Source organism: Glycine soja, chromosome 9 (genome assembly GCF_004193775.1).
Source record: "Glycine soja cultivar W05 chromosome 9, ASM419377v2, whole genome shotgun sequence".
Taxonomy (NCBI): domain Eukaryota; kingdom Viridiplantae; phylum Streptophyta; class Magnoliopsida; order Fabales; family Fabaceae; genus Glycine; species Glycine soja.
In genome coordinates, this window is record NC_041010.1 from 14292071 (window position 1) to 14307411 (window position 15341).

Sequence of the window (15341 nt, forward strand, 5' to 3'; positions counted from 1 at the left end):
CACTACTTGGTTGGTGTCCAAAATGGATCCAATCAAATACATCTTCGAAAAGCCCGCTCTTACTGGGAGAATAGCTCAATGGCAGGTTTTGTTGTTGGAGTTCGATATTGCTTATGTCACTCAGAAGACAGTAAAAGGGAGCGCTTTGGCAGATTATCTGGCTCAATAGCCTATAAATGATTATCAACCTATGCATCCAGAATTCCCTTACGAGGGTATGATGGCCTTGTATGAGGAAGAGGGTGAGGATGAAGACAAAGAGAAGTGTATTGTATGGTTTGATGGTGCGTCTAATATATTGGGACATGGAATTGGGGCAGTGTTTGTTTCGCCAGATAAACAATGTTTGTCTTTCATGGCTAGATTGTGTTTAGATTGTACAAATAATATGGCGGAGTATATCATGGCCTTATTTGAGGAAAAGGGTGAGGATGAAGACAAAGAGAAGTGGATTCTATGGAGTACGAAGCATGCACCCTGGGAATCTGAGCAGCAATCGACTTTAGGGTTAAGTTGCTCAAAGTGTATAGGGATTCAACATTGGTAAATTCATTATTTGAAAGGTGAATGGGAAACCAGAGACCATAAGTTGATACCTTGTCAGGCTTACATCAAGGAATTGATGAAGCTCTTCAATGATATATCATTTCATCACATTCCTAGAGAGGAAAACCAAATGGCTGATGCTTTTGCTACTCTCTCGTCCATGTTCAAAATAAGCCCTCATAGAAACTTATCGTGCATAGAAATCAAATGTCACATTAAGGCTGCACACTGTTGTTTGATAGAAGAAGAGAAGGATGGTAAGCCTTGGTATTTTAATATCAAACGATACATCAAGGACAAGGAGTACCCGCCTGGGGCCTCTGACAATGACAAGAGGATGTTACAGAGGTTGGCGGCTAGTTTCCTTCTAAATGGGGACGTCCTATATAAAAGAAACCGTGATATGGTATTGCTCTGGTGTGTGAATGCAAACAAGGCCGAGCAGATACTAACGGAGGTGCATGAAGGATTCTTTGGCACCCATACCAATCGACATGCCATGGGCCGAAAGATTCTGAGAGCTGGGTATTACTAGATCACAATGGAGAATGATTATTGTGTTCACGTGAGGAAATACCACAAGTGCCAAGCTTTTGTAGATAATGTTAATGCTTCACCTGTACCGTTGAATGTGTTGTCAGTGCCATGGTTGTTCTTAATGTGGGGCATAGATGTGATTGGGGCTATCGAGCCCATGGCTTCAAATGGGCATTGTTTCATCCTAGTCCCCATTGATTACTTCACCAAATGGGTGGAAGCTGCCTCATATGCTAATGTGATTAGGAATGTGGTGGTTAGATTCATCAACAAGGAGATAATTTGTAGATATGGGTTGCCTAGAAAAATAATCACCGATAATACTACTAACTTGAAAAACAAAATGATGAAGGAGATGTGTGGGGATTTCAAGATCCAACACCATAATTCGACACCTTATCGACCCAAGATGAATGGTGAAGTTGAGGCTGCCAATAAAAATATCAAGAAGCTCATTCAGAAGATGAAAATGTCATACAAAGATTGGCACGAGATGCTACCATTCTCATTGCATGGTTATCGAACTTTTGTGCACACTTTTACTGGGGCAACCCCATTCTCTTTGTTGTATAGGCTGGAAGCTATGCTCCCTTTGGAGGTAGAGATTCCTTCTTTGAGAATTCTAGCAGAATCAAGGTTGGGAGAAGTAGAATGGGCCCAGGCACGTTTCGACCAATTGAATCTTATTGAGGGAAAGAGATTGGCTGCCATGAGTCATAGGCGGCTATATCAAAGAATAATGAAAAATGCATTTGACAAAAGGGTGCGCTCGCATGAATTTAGCAAGGGGGATCTTGTTTTGAAGGTGTCGCATGTTTAGAAAGATCTTCGAGGGAAATGGGCACCGAACTATGAAGGACCTTTTATGGTGAAGAAGGCTTTCTCGGGTGGAGCACTGATACTCACAAACATGGATGGTGAAGAATTGCCTTCGCCTATGAATTCGGATGTTGTCAAACGATACTATGCATGATGCTTGGGGCAATTTGAAGGGTTATTGTTGGGGCATCCCTAAGGACTCATTAGGGTTTTCAAGTTTATGCTATCATTGTAAACAACGATCGCAACATTAATAATATGGATGAATTGATGCATTGTATCTCTTCCTCTCATGTGTATCTTTTACAATTTTATTTAAATTTTTTTCTGGAATGTGAATGTATGCTTTCATGTTGCTCGCTCACATGACCAACACTCCAGAGTCAACTTCCAAGTCTGCTCGATTAGAAGACGCACATTCATCACGTTTGGTGGGGGGTGCCACAAGCGTCGAGTAAAATTGAACAAAACACTTGATTGACTATTTTGCTATATGAATGTCAAATACAAACATGCATGCAACTTCATCTTATCATCTTCAAATGTTTTGCAAAAATTGAGAGTCGTTTGGGTTTTAATCGGTTGATTGAAAATCTATTAAACTTTTCTCATCCTTGGAAATTCTCTTTCGAGAACCTGCATAGTTTTCTTTTTCATTCTATTCTTTTGTTTCTTCTTGCTACAAAGCGTGATAGACGACAACAACAGATACTTCTAAACCCTATATTGGGGCAATGATAGACGCCATGCACAAGCCTCGAGCGAACCTAGGGGCAGATAGGAAATGCTCACCCGGTAGGTTGAAAACCTGAAAGGGCAGCCTAGGCAAAAGTTAGGGTTATAAAAGAAAATAATAATAAAGAAAAAGGGAAGAAGAAGAAAGGCAGTACAAGCGTTTTATAGATATTTTTAAACAAATGCATATTAACATTCTTTTTTTGAGGCGTTAGAGCAGATGCCAAAATATGCTAAATTCATTAAGGATTTGCTTATAAAGAAGAAAAAAATTATGGATAAAACGTCACAATGGCTAGACTATCTTTTCTTTCAAATTCTGAATGTTTAAACATGTTTAATAATTAGTTTAGGTGTGATATCAACTTTAATTGATAACTTGAATGGGACTGTGAATTGAATTTCAAAATTACCACATTTCCTTAAAATGCAATTACATAAGTTATTAGTGGGCAAATAAACTTGTTGGGTTTGAATGACCACCATTTTTCTTTTGGAGTTAAATTGCAGCATTTGGGTGGATTAAATTGCTGTTTAAAATGTTGTTTGGATTGAACTTTCACACACAGTGACTTCTTGGTTGCTAAAAAAAATTGATTGACCAATTCATAATGGCTAGCTATTCTTTGAAAAATAAATTTTTGCTAAAATTCTAGTTGAATTTGTCTTTGTTATCGATGGCTCCAAAGAAACTCACCTCTAAGGGAGCTTGGAAGACCATTGCTAGGAGGCACTAGACATAGCTTGCAGAGCCCATGCCTAAATATGACCCTGAAATTGTCATGGAATTTTATGCAAATGCTTGGCCTACTAAAGAAGGTGTTATGGATAAGCGCTCCAAAGTGCAGGGTCAACCGATTCCTTATGACACAGATGCCATCAACCAATTGTTAGGGAATCCATTGATCTTAGAGGAGGGGCAACAATGTGAATATACCGCAAGAAGAAGTTAGACTACAAGTTTTGATGAAGAGGCTATAGGTCAGCTGCTTTGCTTCCCAGGACGTGATTTTGTACTAAGCATGGCAGGGAAGCGGTTAAGAGTCATGCATACCAACATGATGACTTTGACTCAAATCTGGATGACTTTCCTTCTCAGTAATATCCTTCTGAGTGACCATAACTCTGATCTTACTCTACCTAAATGTCAGCTGGTCTACAACATTATGGAGCATATCAGTGTTCATGTGGCTCAACTCATTTTGGATGCTATCCATCAGTTTGTTGGTACTAAACCTCCAAGGCACCCAGTGGACCCAAAAAACTCCAACAAGGCATTGGGATTTCCTGCCTTAAATATAGGTCTCTACCATTTCTATGGAGCACCGATCACACCAACAAAACACATTCGGCCTCCAATTAACAGATCATTTATTGAAAAATATTACATGCCAAGGCAGGTACAGCAACCAAAGCAAGATCAATAACATCAGCCAGCAGCAGATGCACCACCACTACCTCCACATCAGCCACCATCCTTGGAGTCCATCTCAGCCCACTTGCAGAGGATGAAGCTTCAGATGCACACATACATGAGTTATTTGGCTGACCAATAGGCAGCAAATCATAGGGGACAAACGCAGTTGAATGAAAACTTCTACCATTACACACTACACCAGCATTGCCAGGACCCTAGTCCTTACCCTTGGCCTACTCCCGAGCAGTTTAGAGCCACTATTGCATGGCCTAGAGGCAAGCCTATTTTTTAGGAGGAGGCAAGACCTGCAGATGCTCGGGGTGCTGCCCAAGGAGATGGAGGAAGAGCTGAGGATGATGAAGACATGGTGGATTTGGTTCATTATTTCATTGGAGGAGACTGAGCTCCTCAACCAGGATCTTCAAAAATTCGTGAACTTGTCTTTATTTTTATTTATCACTCTGTATTAAATTTCAGTACTTTATTACCTTATTTATTGTTTTGAATTTATTGAAAAAACTTACGCGAGTTTATTTTGACTAATTTATGTGTGCTTTGATATTCTGTTAGTATAGTATAGATTATAGCTCTTTTTGGGACTTAAACAAAAAAAAAAATTCTTCAACATAACATGCTTTGGAAAAAATCAACAACCAGTTTTTTTTGGAAAACTTATTTTTGGATCAGAACACAACAAACTTTTTTTTAAAACTTATTTTTGTGTTCTGATCCAAAAATAAGTTTTAGAATAACTAGTTGTTGATTCTTTCCAAAGCATGTTATGTTCAAGAAAATATTTATGTTTGTCCCAAAAAGAGCTATAATCTATACTATACTAACAAAATATCAAAGCAGGCGTAAATTAGTCAAAATAAACTCCCATAAGTTTTTTTCAAAAAATTCAAAACAATAAATAAGGTAATAAAGTACTGAAATTTAATACAAAGTGATAAATAAACATAAATACAAGTTCACGAATTTTTGAAGATCATGGCTTAGGAGCTCAGTCTCCTCCAATGAAATAATCAACCAAATCTGCCATGTCATCATCATCCTCAGCTCCTCCTCCATTTCCTTGGGTAGCTCCTTGAGCATTTGTAGGTCATGCCTCCTCCTGAAAAATAGGCTTATCTCCAGGTGATGCAATCGTATCCCCTAAGGGCATTGGATAGAAGACTCCAAGAAGATTGGGCCAGAGATGCAAGAGAATGCCCTAGGGTTCTCATGAGCCTTAGGGTAGATTTCGGGCCCATGGGCTAAGTATGAGCCCACTTATCTTTGTACATATTAGATTAAGGTTTCATTATTTTTGGGCCTTGTATTTAGGGCTCCATAATGTAGGTAGGGTACCCTATAAATGTAGGATTTTTCAGCCCTTGTATTTTAGGGCACCTAGACTAGTTTTTGTATTGAGGGTAGTTTTGTAATTTCACATGCATTAAGTGAATATTTGATGTGTGTGTTGGGAAATAAATTTAATTCAAGTGGGAGAAGCCCAATCCAATTAAATTTTAGAGGGGGAGGGGAGCATTTGCTTGCTACACCTCATTGCCACATCATATAGTCACACTTTATGCATGTCCTTCATGCTTTACATGCCTTATGACACCTAAGCACACTTAGTGGTGAATCTTTGACTTGATCTTGGATTAATGGGTTGAAAAATAGCTAAAATTCAATAATCATAATTAGTGAAATTTTGGCTCCAAAATTTGGCTCCGCAAGTTCAATTTCAAATTAAAGTGAAATTTGAATAGAAATTCAAATTTCCCTCCAATTTTGTGTGACACTTAAGCTATAAATAGAGGTCATGTATGTGCATTTTTTCAACTTTGATCATTTGAGAATTACACTTCAAAGTTCAGACCTCATTTCAGGCACAAAATTTAGTGCTTCTTCTCTCCCTCTCACTCCACTCATCTTCTCTTACCTTCAAGCTCTTATCCATGGCTTCCTATGGTGGTGAGCTTCTTCTTGACTCATCTTCTCCTTGAAGTAGCATCTCCAATCATCCTTCTTCCTTCTCCATACCACTGCCATTCATCTTCAAGAAGCAAAGGACTCCATTGATGAAGAAGATCCAAGGCCCACAAGCTCCATATGGAGCCACGTCATGTGGTATCAGAGCATCTTCGTCTAGGTGATGTTCTTTTGCTTCCTCCATCTTTTTGTTTGGTCAACTCACTTTAATTCCTTGTTCTTCATCTTATTCTCCATGTATATCCTCCATTTTCTTGTGGTTTGGTGTTGTTTAGACTAGATTAAAAAAAATAAACTGATTAAACCTTAGATCTACACTTGTTCTTGCATTTCTATAGTTCAAATTTTATAGATCTACTCTTGAATAATGTTTTTGTGTTGATTTTAGGTTCTATCATTTTTCAGTCATAATCTTCTTGTGCTGAACATTTAGATCTAAATTTTCTTCCAAAATATTGATTAGAAAAAAACCACAATCTAAGTGTAAATCACTTAATCCATGTTGTCTTAGAGTCATGTTCCTTGGATCTTCTTCATCGATGAAGTCCTTTGCTTCTTGAAGATGAATGGTAGTGGAATGAAGAAGGAAGAAAGATGACTGGAGATGCCACTTCAAGGAGAAGATGAGTCAAGAAGAAGCTCACCACCATAGGAAGCCAGGGATAAGAGCTTAAAGGTAAGAGAGGATGAGTAAAGGGAGAGGGAGAGAAGGGGCACGAAATTGTGTGCCTCAACTGAGGTCTGAACTTTGAAGTGTAATTCTCAAATGATCAAAGTTGAAAAATTCACACACATGACCTCTATTTATAGCCTAAGTGTCACACAAAATTGGAGGAAAATTTGAATTTCTATTCAAATTTCAGTTGAATTTGAAATCAAATTTGCGGAGCCAAAATTTTGGAGCCAAAATTTCACTAATTATGATTAGTGAATTTTAGCTATGTTTCAGCCCACTAATCCAAGATCAAGTAAAAGATTCTCCACTAAGTGTGTTTAGGTGTCATGAGGCATGTAAAGCATGAAGGACTTGCACAAAGTATGACTATATGATATGGCAATGGGGTGTAGCAAGCAAATGCTCACCTCCCCCTCTAAAATTTAATTGGATTGGGTTTCTCCCAACTCAACTAAGTTTATTTCCCAACACACACATCAAATATTCACTTAATGCATATGAAATTACAAAACTACCCTTAATACAAAAACTAGTCTAGGTGCCCTAAAATACAAGGGCTGAAAAATCCTACATCTATAGGGTACCCTACCTACATTATGGAGCCCAAAATACAAAGGCCAAAAATAATGAAACCTTAATCTAATATGTACGAAGATAAGTGAGCTCATACTTAGCCCATGGGCTCAAAATCTACCTTAAGGCTCATGAGAACCCTAGGGTCTTCTCTTGCATCTCTGGCCCTATCAAATGCCCTTGGGGGGTAGGATTGCATCACCAGGTGTCATACCCTAATTTCGTCCGGGGATTATTACTTGATGACATGCAACCTTTGGTTAGCCGCTTTGAGATACTTGGCGTCCTTTGTTGCACAAAAAATGAAGTCCCGAGACATGTCAGAAATCAAAAGGAAGTAGGCTTACGCGATCCGTGAAATTCCGTAATGTGGCGGAAATCGAAAAGAGGTGTTTTTGCGTAATCCGTGAGTTTTCGTAACTTCTTCGAAAGCTAAAAAAGAGTAAATACATAATCCGTAAGGATTCGTAACCTTGCGGAAGGAAAATAAGTATCGTTACGAAATTCGTGAAGTTTCGTAACATTACGGAAAAAGAATTACCAAAAAAGTAGAAGGGGGTGCAATTAGTAAAAGGGGGGTACGAATAGCAATCTAGCCGGCCTTCCAGATCCTTCCTCCAGAAGGCTGTTGCTTCTGGAGGAAGCAACCTTGCTCGCCTGGACGAGCTGAGCTCGCCTGGGCGAGCTGGGGGGCAAACTCCTCCCCTATTTTGCTATAAATAGGGGGAGGAGTGAAGAAGAAAAGGGTTCAGCCTTCTTGGCATTTCTCATTCTCTCGAAATTGCTGAGGAAAATTATTTTCATGAAGAAAATTCAAGCCGAGGTGCTTCCGTAACGTTTCCGTGAGTAATTACGCGAAGATTCTCAACCGTTCTTCAACATTTATCGTTCGTTCTTCGTTTTCTTCAATCTTCAACGGGTAAGTACCTCAAACCAAGCTTTTCAATTCATTCTATGTACCCGTGGTGGTCCACATTTTGTTTCATGTATTTTTATTCTCATTTTCATTCGCTTTTTATACCCCCTTTTGACGTGCTTAAGTCATTTATTTAAGTCATTTCTCGCCTAATCTAAAAATAAAATAAATTTCCACCGATAGTTTGAATTGTATCATCCGTTAATTTTGGTTAAAATGAATTCCGACCGTTCGGTCGTGCCGTAACCACGTTGGAAATAAAAAAAGAGGTAAAATAATAATATATTAATAAAAAAATATATTTTAGTAAAATGAAGCACAAAAATCAATCGGACGTTTTCTCTTTGGGATTTCTCATTCTTAATTGAATTGACTAATAACTAAAGCGAAACTAAGGCTAAAATCAATTCGCCAAGTCAAGCTCGTCCACAAAAAAATCACTAAAAAAGGATTTGAAAGTTTTATCTGAGCTTTTTCTTACCAAGTTAAATGGATCATTTTTAAAGGCCCAACACCTTTAAGTGATCACCTTTCAAGTAAAAGAATCGCTTGATTCACCTTTAAGAAAGAACTATGTAGGTCTGATTTCCTCTTTGATGGAGGGTACGTAGGAGCAAAAGCCCCGCTTTTGTCGACCTCAAAAAACAAAAAGAAATAAAAGTTAAGGTAACACAATTTCCACAATTCTAAAAAATAGGTTGTTGTCCTTTGAGACAAACGTGAGAGGTGCTAATACCTTCCTCAAGCGTAAATACCACTCCCGAACTTAGAATTTTCATTTTGACCAGTTTCCTTCGGTTTTCCCAACGTTTTCCACAAATAAACGTTGGTGGCGACTCCACGCATCTTTCCTCCTTTGGAAAGCGCACCCGTGAGCCTCGCCTTCGCTCGCCCGCGAAGGGCACGTTGTGACAGTTGGCGACTCCACTGGGGACTATTTTTGTGAGTTAGGCCTATTTTAAAGAATTGTGGAACTTCGTGTGTGCATTTGTTGAACTGTGTAAAATGTAAATAATTGTTGTCTATTTCACATTCTTAACACTGCATTCTAAGCACCCACGGGTTTGAGTAAAAAAAAAAAGGGGCCCTATACCCGGGTTCATGGGAATTTAAGGAGTGGAGGTGAATATATCATCATGCTAGGTCTCCGACTTGCTTGATAATAGTGAAACCTCGTCTAGAGCTTTCTCTCTTTATAATGTGTTGTCGCTGGTATTCCATACCGCCACAATATTATTATCTTGAGTGATGATACCTCTAGAAAACAGTCGTGTGAGTTATGAATTGTTGGGGAGTAGTTATTAGAGACCCCTAGATATTGTCCTATAGGTTCCCAAATAGGGGCAAAGAGCAAACACGCTCCGTGTCATTCGTTCTCATGCATTTTTTTGGTAAATAGCACCAGTTTATAGTTTTGCTAGTGATGTTTGGTTTCTTTAGAGTAATACGTAACCTTCTTAATACTACGTTGAGGTGCCATCATGCCCAAAACGTAGCATTAAAGTTGGATCTCTGCAGTCTCGTATGTGTGAATTACCCCTTTGTGTTGTTTTCTTTTTGTTTCATGCATGCGCATCTGCATCATACCATCACACATGCGTTGTATGTGGGTCTCGTCTTTTGTCATGGGAAGCCGGAAGATCCATATCGTCTTCTTAACTGCACACATGGGGCACTGGGCCCCCCAAATGCGCAATAAGGAGAGATAATTTTCCGGGCTCTCGTGTCCGTAAATGCATTCATATCATGCACCGCATAAACATCTCTTCAGCATCATAATGAACATATCGTTCCAGCATTTGTCCATTATCATATTCCCATTTTGTATGAGTCATTGCATCATCATGCATATGCGTTCAACATACTTTTTGTTCTACATGTTTGCTCATACATGATCCTTGTATTTTCCTCTACAAAACAAAAACAAAAAAAAAAGGGAAGCATGAAAATTCATGATGCATACTTAGTTGCATGTGTTAGGTACCATGAGCCAACCATGTTGGGATCATAAACCCATTTCTAAAATAAAAAAAAAAACACAAACAACAAAACAAAATGATTGAGCATGGTACCTAATGCGTCGTTAATTAAGAAAGGATGTCTCTTCGAGCATCTCAATCTCATAATTACATTTTCCATGCATAGCATGCGTATTCTCGAGTCTTTCATCCCTATGAAATGTTGTTGAAGTATTGGCGATCAAAATTGCCATTCCCTGGGTCATGGGGTTGAACCAAGCTCGTGCTTTTACGAAAAGGTTCATCGAGTCAAGTTGAAGCATGGAAGTAACCATCTTGCAAAAAATTGGGGCAAAAGATGGATCGGGTTACATCGTTGCTTCGTCTACTGCCAAACACATTTAGGACTGTTAATGTCCTTGTTACTTCCAGTTTCACCTTGACGAAGATGTCATGGACCATGTTGAAAATCTAAATTGATTCAACCCCATATCCTGCAGAAAAATTCGCAATACTTCAACTGTGCATCATTCGCATACATCCATGTTGTTCATTGGTTGCATTGCTCATTACATTCTTTCCTTGAAAAATAAAAAAAAATAAAAAAACTTAATCATTGTTATAAAAAAGAAAAGAACACGCTTTACGGTGCGCTTACCGAACCCGTGCTAGAACTAGAGTAATGGGTGAAGTAGAGGAGGTGCAAGAGCAGATGAAGGCCCAACATGGAGGCCATGAAAGAGCAAATGGCCACAATGATGGAGGCCATGATGAGCGTGAAGAAGATAATGGAAGCCAATGCGGTTGCAATTGCCGCTACCAGCATTGTTACTAAGGTGAACCCGACGTCCCTATCCGGCATCAACCAAATGAATCATCCAACCTCAGATATGGTAGGCAAAGATTTGGGAAGTACGGGCGGCCCCCATTATGCGCAAAGTCAAAACAAGCATGCCTTCCCACCATATGGCTTGCCTCCCAACTATACACCATCCAATGTAGCGTACACTCCCAGTGAGAATGTCAATAACTCCACTCCCATACTCATTGAGAGCCGACAACCCCAAACTGATCATGCACATGTCTCTCAACCCATGGGTAAGACACATGAAATGCCCTACCACAATCTAGCCGACTTTGAGCCTTGCCTCGGATATGCCACTGAAGGGCAGGCAATTGGTGGTATACCCCTACAAAACCCTTTGGAGGGTCCTCAGTATCACCCACAACTACACCTCTTGCATTCCACGACAAGTAAAAACCCTCATGCTATGGCAAAAATGGGAAAGCTGGATCATCTAGAGGAAAGGCTCATGGTCATTGAAGGAGGTGAAGATTATGCTTTTGCTAACCTAGAAGAGTTGTTCCTAGTACCCAATATCATCACCCCTCTCAAGTTCAAGGTGCTGGACTTTGACAAGTACAAGGGGATTACTTGCCCCAAGAACCATCTAAAGATGTATTGTCGGAAGATGGGGGCATACGCAAAAGATGAGGAATTGTTGATACATTCCTTCCAAGAAAGTCTTACTGGGGTAGTTGTTACCTGGTACACTAACTTGGAACCTTCCCGAGTCCATTACTGGGAGGACCTAATGGTTGCCTTCGTTAGGCAGGGTCGGTATAATGGCTTCGGATAGGATGCAACTACAAAACATGTGCAAAAAAGGGGGCACGGATCTTTCAAAGAATACGGCCAAAGGTGGAGAACCTGGCAGCTCAAGTGGCACCTCAATGATGAAAAAACGATGACAATGATAGTAGACACATTACCAGTATTCTACTATGGAAAATGGTGGGCTACGCACCTTCAAAGCTTTGCGGATTTGGTCTTTGCCAGTGAAAGGATCAATGTGGGTCTGAAAAAAGGCAAATTTAGTCATCCTGCTTGGACGAATGAGAAAACTGGGGCAAATGAAGAGGGTGAGGATGAAGGAGAAGCCCGTGCTGTGACTGCCATTCCAATACAGCCAAGTTTCCCACCAACCCAACAACGTCATTACTCAGCCAATAACAAACCTTCTCCTTACCCACCGCCCAGTTATCCACAAAGGTCATCCCTAAAATCAACCACAAAGCCTACCTACCGCACTTCCAATGACAAACACCACCTTTAGTGTAACACCCTGGAAATTTCTACCCGGAATTTTTGGAAACGATGTATTTTGAATGATTATATATAAGTATTATTCAGTGTATATGCCTATATGTTCTTGGTAGAAATAGGAATAGTGGGGGCAAGATATGCGGGTTGGACTAATTAAGGAAGAGAAATCCATAACTGGGAGGTTATGGGTTAATTCCTAATTAATTAGTTAAAAATCATCGTTTTGCGTGCGACTTAGAATTTAACGAAACCAACCTCTGAACCACGCTCGGGGTTTTATTCTGAGCGTTTTGATATACATATTGCTTGCTTTCGAAAACTGGCCCCGACGGACGCAGAGAAACGCGAGAAACTGGAACCAGAGAAATGGCACGCAAACCGAGGCAGGATTTTAACGTTTCAAAGGTCAGATTTTTCTCACTTTTGTGACTGGGTATGGGTCACAGTCAAAAAGAGAAAGTGGGCCCTTTTTGCTCCAATCAAATAGGGACATGTGGCAGAGCTTGAATAAAATAATAAGAAAAGAGGAAAAAGCCTTTTAAAAACCCAAAAAGCAACTCTCTCTCTCTTCACTCAGCAGAAAACATTGCAGAAGCCTTCTCTCTCCCTCTCCCTCACGTTGCTTTTCTTCCTCCCTCATTCACCATTGAAGCTCCACACAAAGCTCCAACCTTTGGTGCTCATTTCTACTCCAAATCGCGAAAGGAGGGCATTTTTGGAGTCGTGAAGTGCGTGGCTACGAGTGGGACTTCGAAATTTCAGGTTTGGGTGGACTTCTTTCTCTCTTAAATTTCGTGGGTATGGGGTTTTGGGAGATATGATGGGTGGTTTTGTTAGTTTTCTGCTGTGTGATGATTACTTGTGAAGGCATTTGCTGAAAACTTGTTGAAATTGCCATGTTTGGATGAGTTAGACATACCCATTCTGTTTTAGGGTTTTTTGTGATGATGTTTGTGATGTTTATATGCTGAAATTGCTGATGGAAATCTGTTAGAGACAAAGGGTAGAACTAACCCAAGGTTAGAAAGTGAGAATGTGATGTTATGAGTGGAAAAAAGAGTGAGACTTTGAGAGTTGGAAGGCTAAGTCTGAATTCTGTGGTAAATGGAGGTTAAAGTGAGTTAATAATAGCTTGAAATGTCATTTAGGACATGTGAGAAAGGTTAGGCTGAGCTAGAGAGAAAAACAAATGACCAAAGTGAACCAAGAGCCATTTCTAGGGCAAAATTGGGTGTTGAAGAGTCAAATTTTGATTTGGTGGAATTTTAGGTGTAAATCCAGTTTGGGCAAGTTTAGATTGATGTTATGGACTTGTGTGAGGTGAGAGTTTGCTTCAAATTTACCTCATTCTAAATTTCACTTTTCAAACCTAGAAAACCCATTGATTTGAGGGGTTTTGGACACCTAGATTTTGTGTTACTGCGGTTTGAAGTTTGGCTTTGGTTTAGACATGTTTGATACATGATTTGGGACTTGTAGGATTCGATTTGAACAAGATTGGATGAGAGGAAGTGTGATTTTCGAAATCTGCACTTATGCAGAATTTTGCTGTCAAAATAGGTGCAGCAGAATTTTAGCTTGGTGCAGAAAATGCTTGTGTGTGGTTGGCTGTGGAAAGAGTAGTACAGAATGAGTTCTGGATGTTTGCTAGTCGATCCCAACAGTCACAATGTAGGCTTATGCACTATAGACTTCCAGTAAAATTTTGGAGTCGATCCAACGGTTAACAAATTGGATCGAAGGAATTGTTACTGGGGTCTTTGGGTGGGAAAAGCTGTGATCTTTGGTTGGTGTTTTGGCAGAGTTTTCTGCCTTTGCTCTGTTTTCTTGGCTGTGATAGATTGTGCTGTTTGAATGTTGTTTTGCTTGGATGTTGTGGAAGCTTGAGAGGATTGATGGGGACCCGGTGTTGAGAGAAACGAGGATATGGGCTACGTGGGAGTACGTGAGCTCAGATGGAGGTGGGCAACAGGGGATGGTGGGTTTATGCGCGCTTTGTGGATGTGAAAAACTTGTTGTGCACCATCGCCCGACCGCCACCTAGTACCACATGTGATGGGTACCCCATAATCCTACAAGCTTGAGATGAGGAAGTGTTGAAGGGTGAAACTTCCTGCTTTTATTGTTGACCACAGAGTGGTACCTGGAGATATGTCGCGGGGGTCAGGAGACCTTGGGGACGTCAGGTGGGGTGCTATTGCCCAAAACCAAGCTTGACCAATCCCGACCCAACCCGGGCATAGTCGGTCAGTGAGAACCTGTGATGTACCTAAACAGGCGAGCTCCTGGCAGTCAACAGATAAAAGGAAAACAAGACCACAAAGCAAGGAGGCTTGTGGTGGCTGGCCAGCTGTGAATTTTGTGTAATATGTGGATGGTGGCCTCTGGTAATCGATTACCAAGGGTGGGTAATCGATTACAAGGCTTAAAATTGAGGACAGGAGGCTAAGATGGTCTCTGGTAATCGATTACCAAGGGGTGTAATCGATTACCAGGCTTGAAAACGAAGTCAGGAAACTTAGGGAGCCTCTGGTAATCGATTACCAGCCTGTGTAATCGATTACACAGAGGAATGGGTCACTGGTAATCGATTACCAGGCATGTGTAATCGATTACACAGTGTATTATTGCATATTTCATGTCCTGAGGTTGTGTAATTCAAGTTTAGCCTCTGGTAATCGATTACCAAGGTTGTGTAATCGATTACCAGAGATGAAAAGCCTCAAGATACTCCTTCTAACGTCATGTAGTGGTTATGAGATGCATTGTGTGCAGCGTAGTTAGATTCTTGTGAAAGAGTCTACCCCTTTCTCTTCTTTCTTGTAGATCGTGATGGCGCCGCAGCTAATCCGTGATCGAGTAGAGATGGAGTGCCTAGAGGGAGCTTGGGAGACCCTCGAAGGCAACACGAGGTGCCGATTTCGGGGCACCATTCGATTCACGGCTACTTCTTTGGTGCATCCAGATGAACCTGCACGGACGCTTCAGCGCACGGTGGAGTGGATACTACCCACACCTACACCATATCGTCTAGTGGAGCCCGTTCAAGTGATCGAGGTAACGTCATCCGAGGAAGA

General features: G+C 40.4%; 1 protein-coding gene across 1 annotated transcript; it reads left to right on the forward strand.

Annotated features, from left to right (window-relative positions):
* Window positions 1–220: 220 nt before the first annotated feature.
* LOC114368201 lies at window positions 221–1081 on the forward strand. Its single transcript, XM_028325533.1, has 2 exons — window positions 221–461; window positions 564–1081. Exons 1-2 carry the CDS (start codon window positions 221–223, stop codon window positions 1079–1081), a joined length of 759 nt encoding a protein of 252 aa, XP_028181334.1.
* The last annotated feature ends 14260 nt before the right edge of the window (window positions 1082–15341 follow it).

Coding starts and splice junctions, on each gene's coding strand:
- LOC114368201 (XM_028325533.1), top strand. CDS start 221: ATGGCCTTGTATGAGGAAGAGGGTGAGGATGAAGACAAAGAGAAGTGT. Junction 462..563: donor AGAGAAGTGGATTCTATGGA/GTACGAAGCATG, acceptor ATTATTTGAAAG/GTGAATGGGAAACCAGAGAC.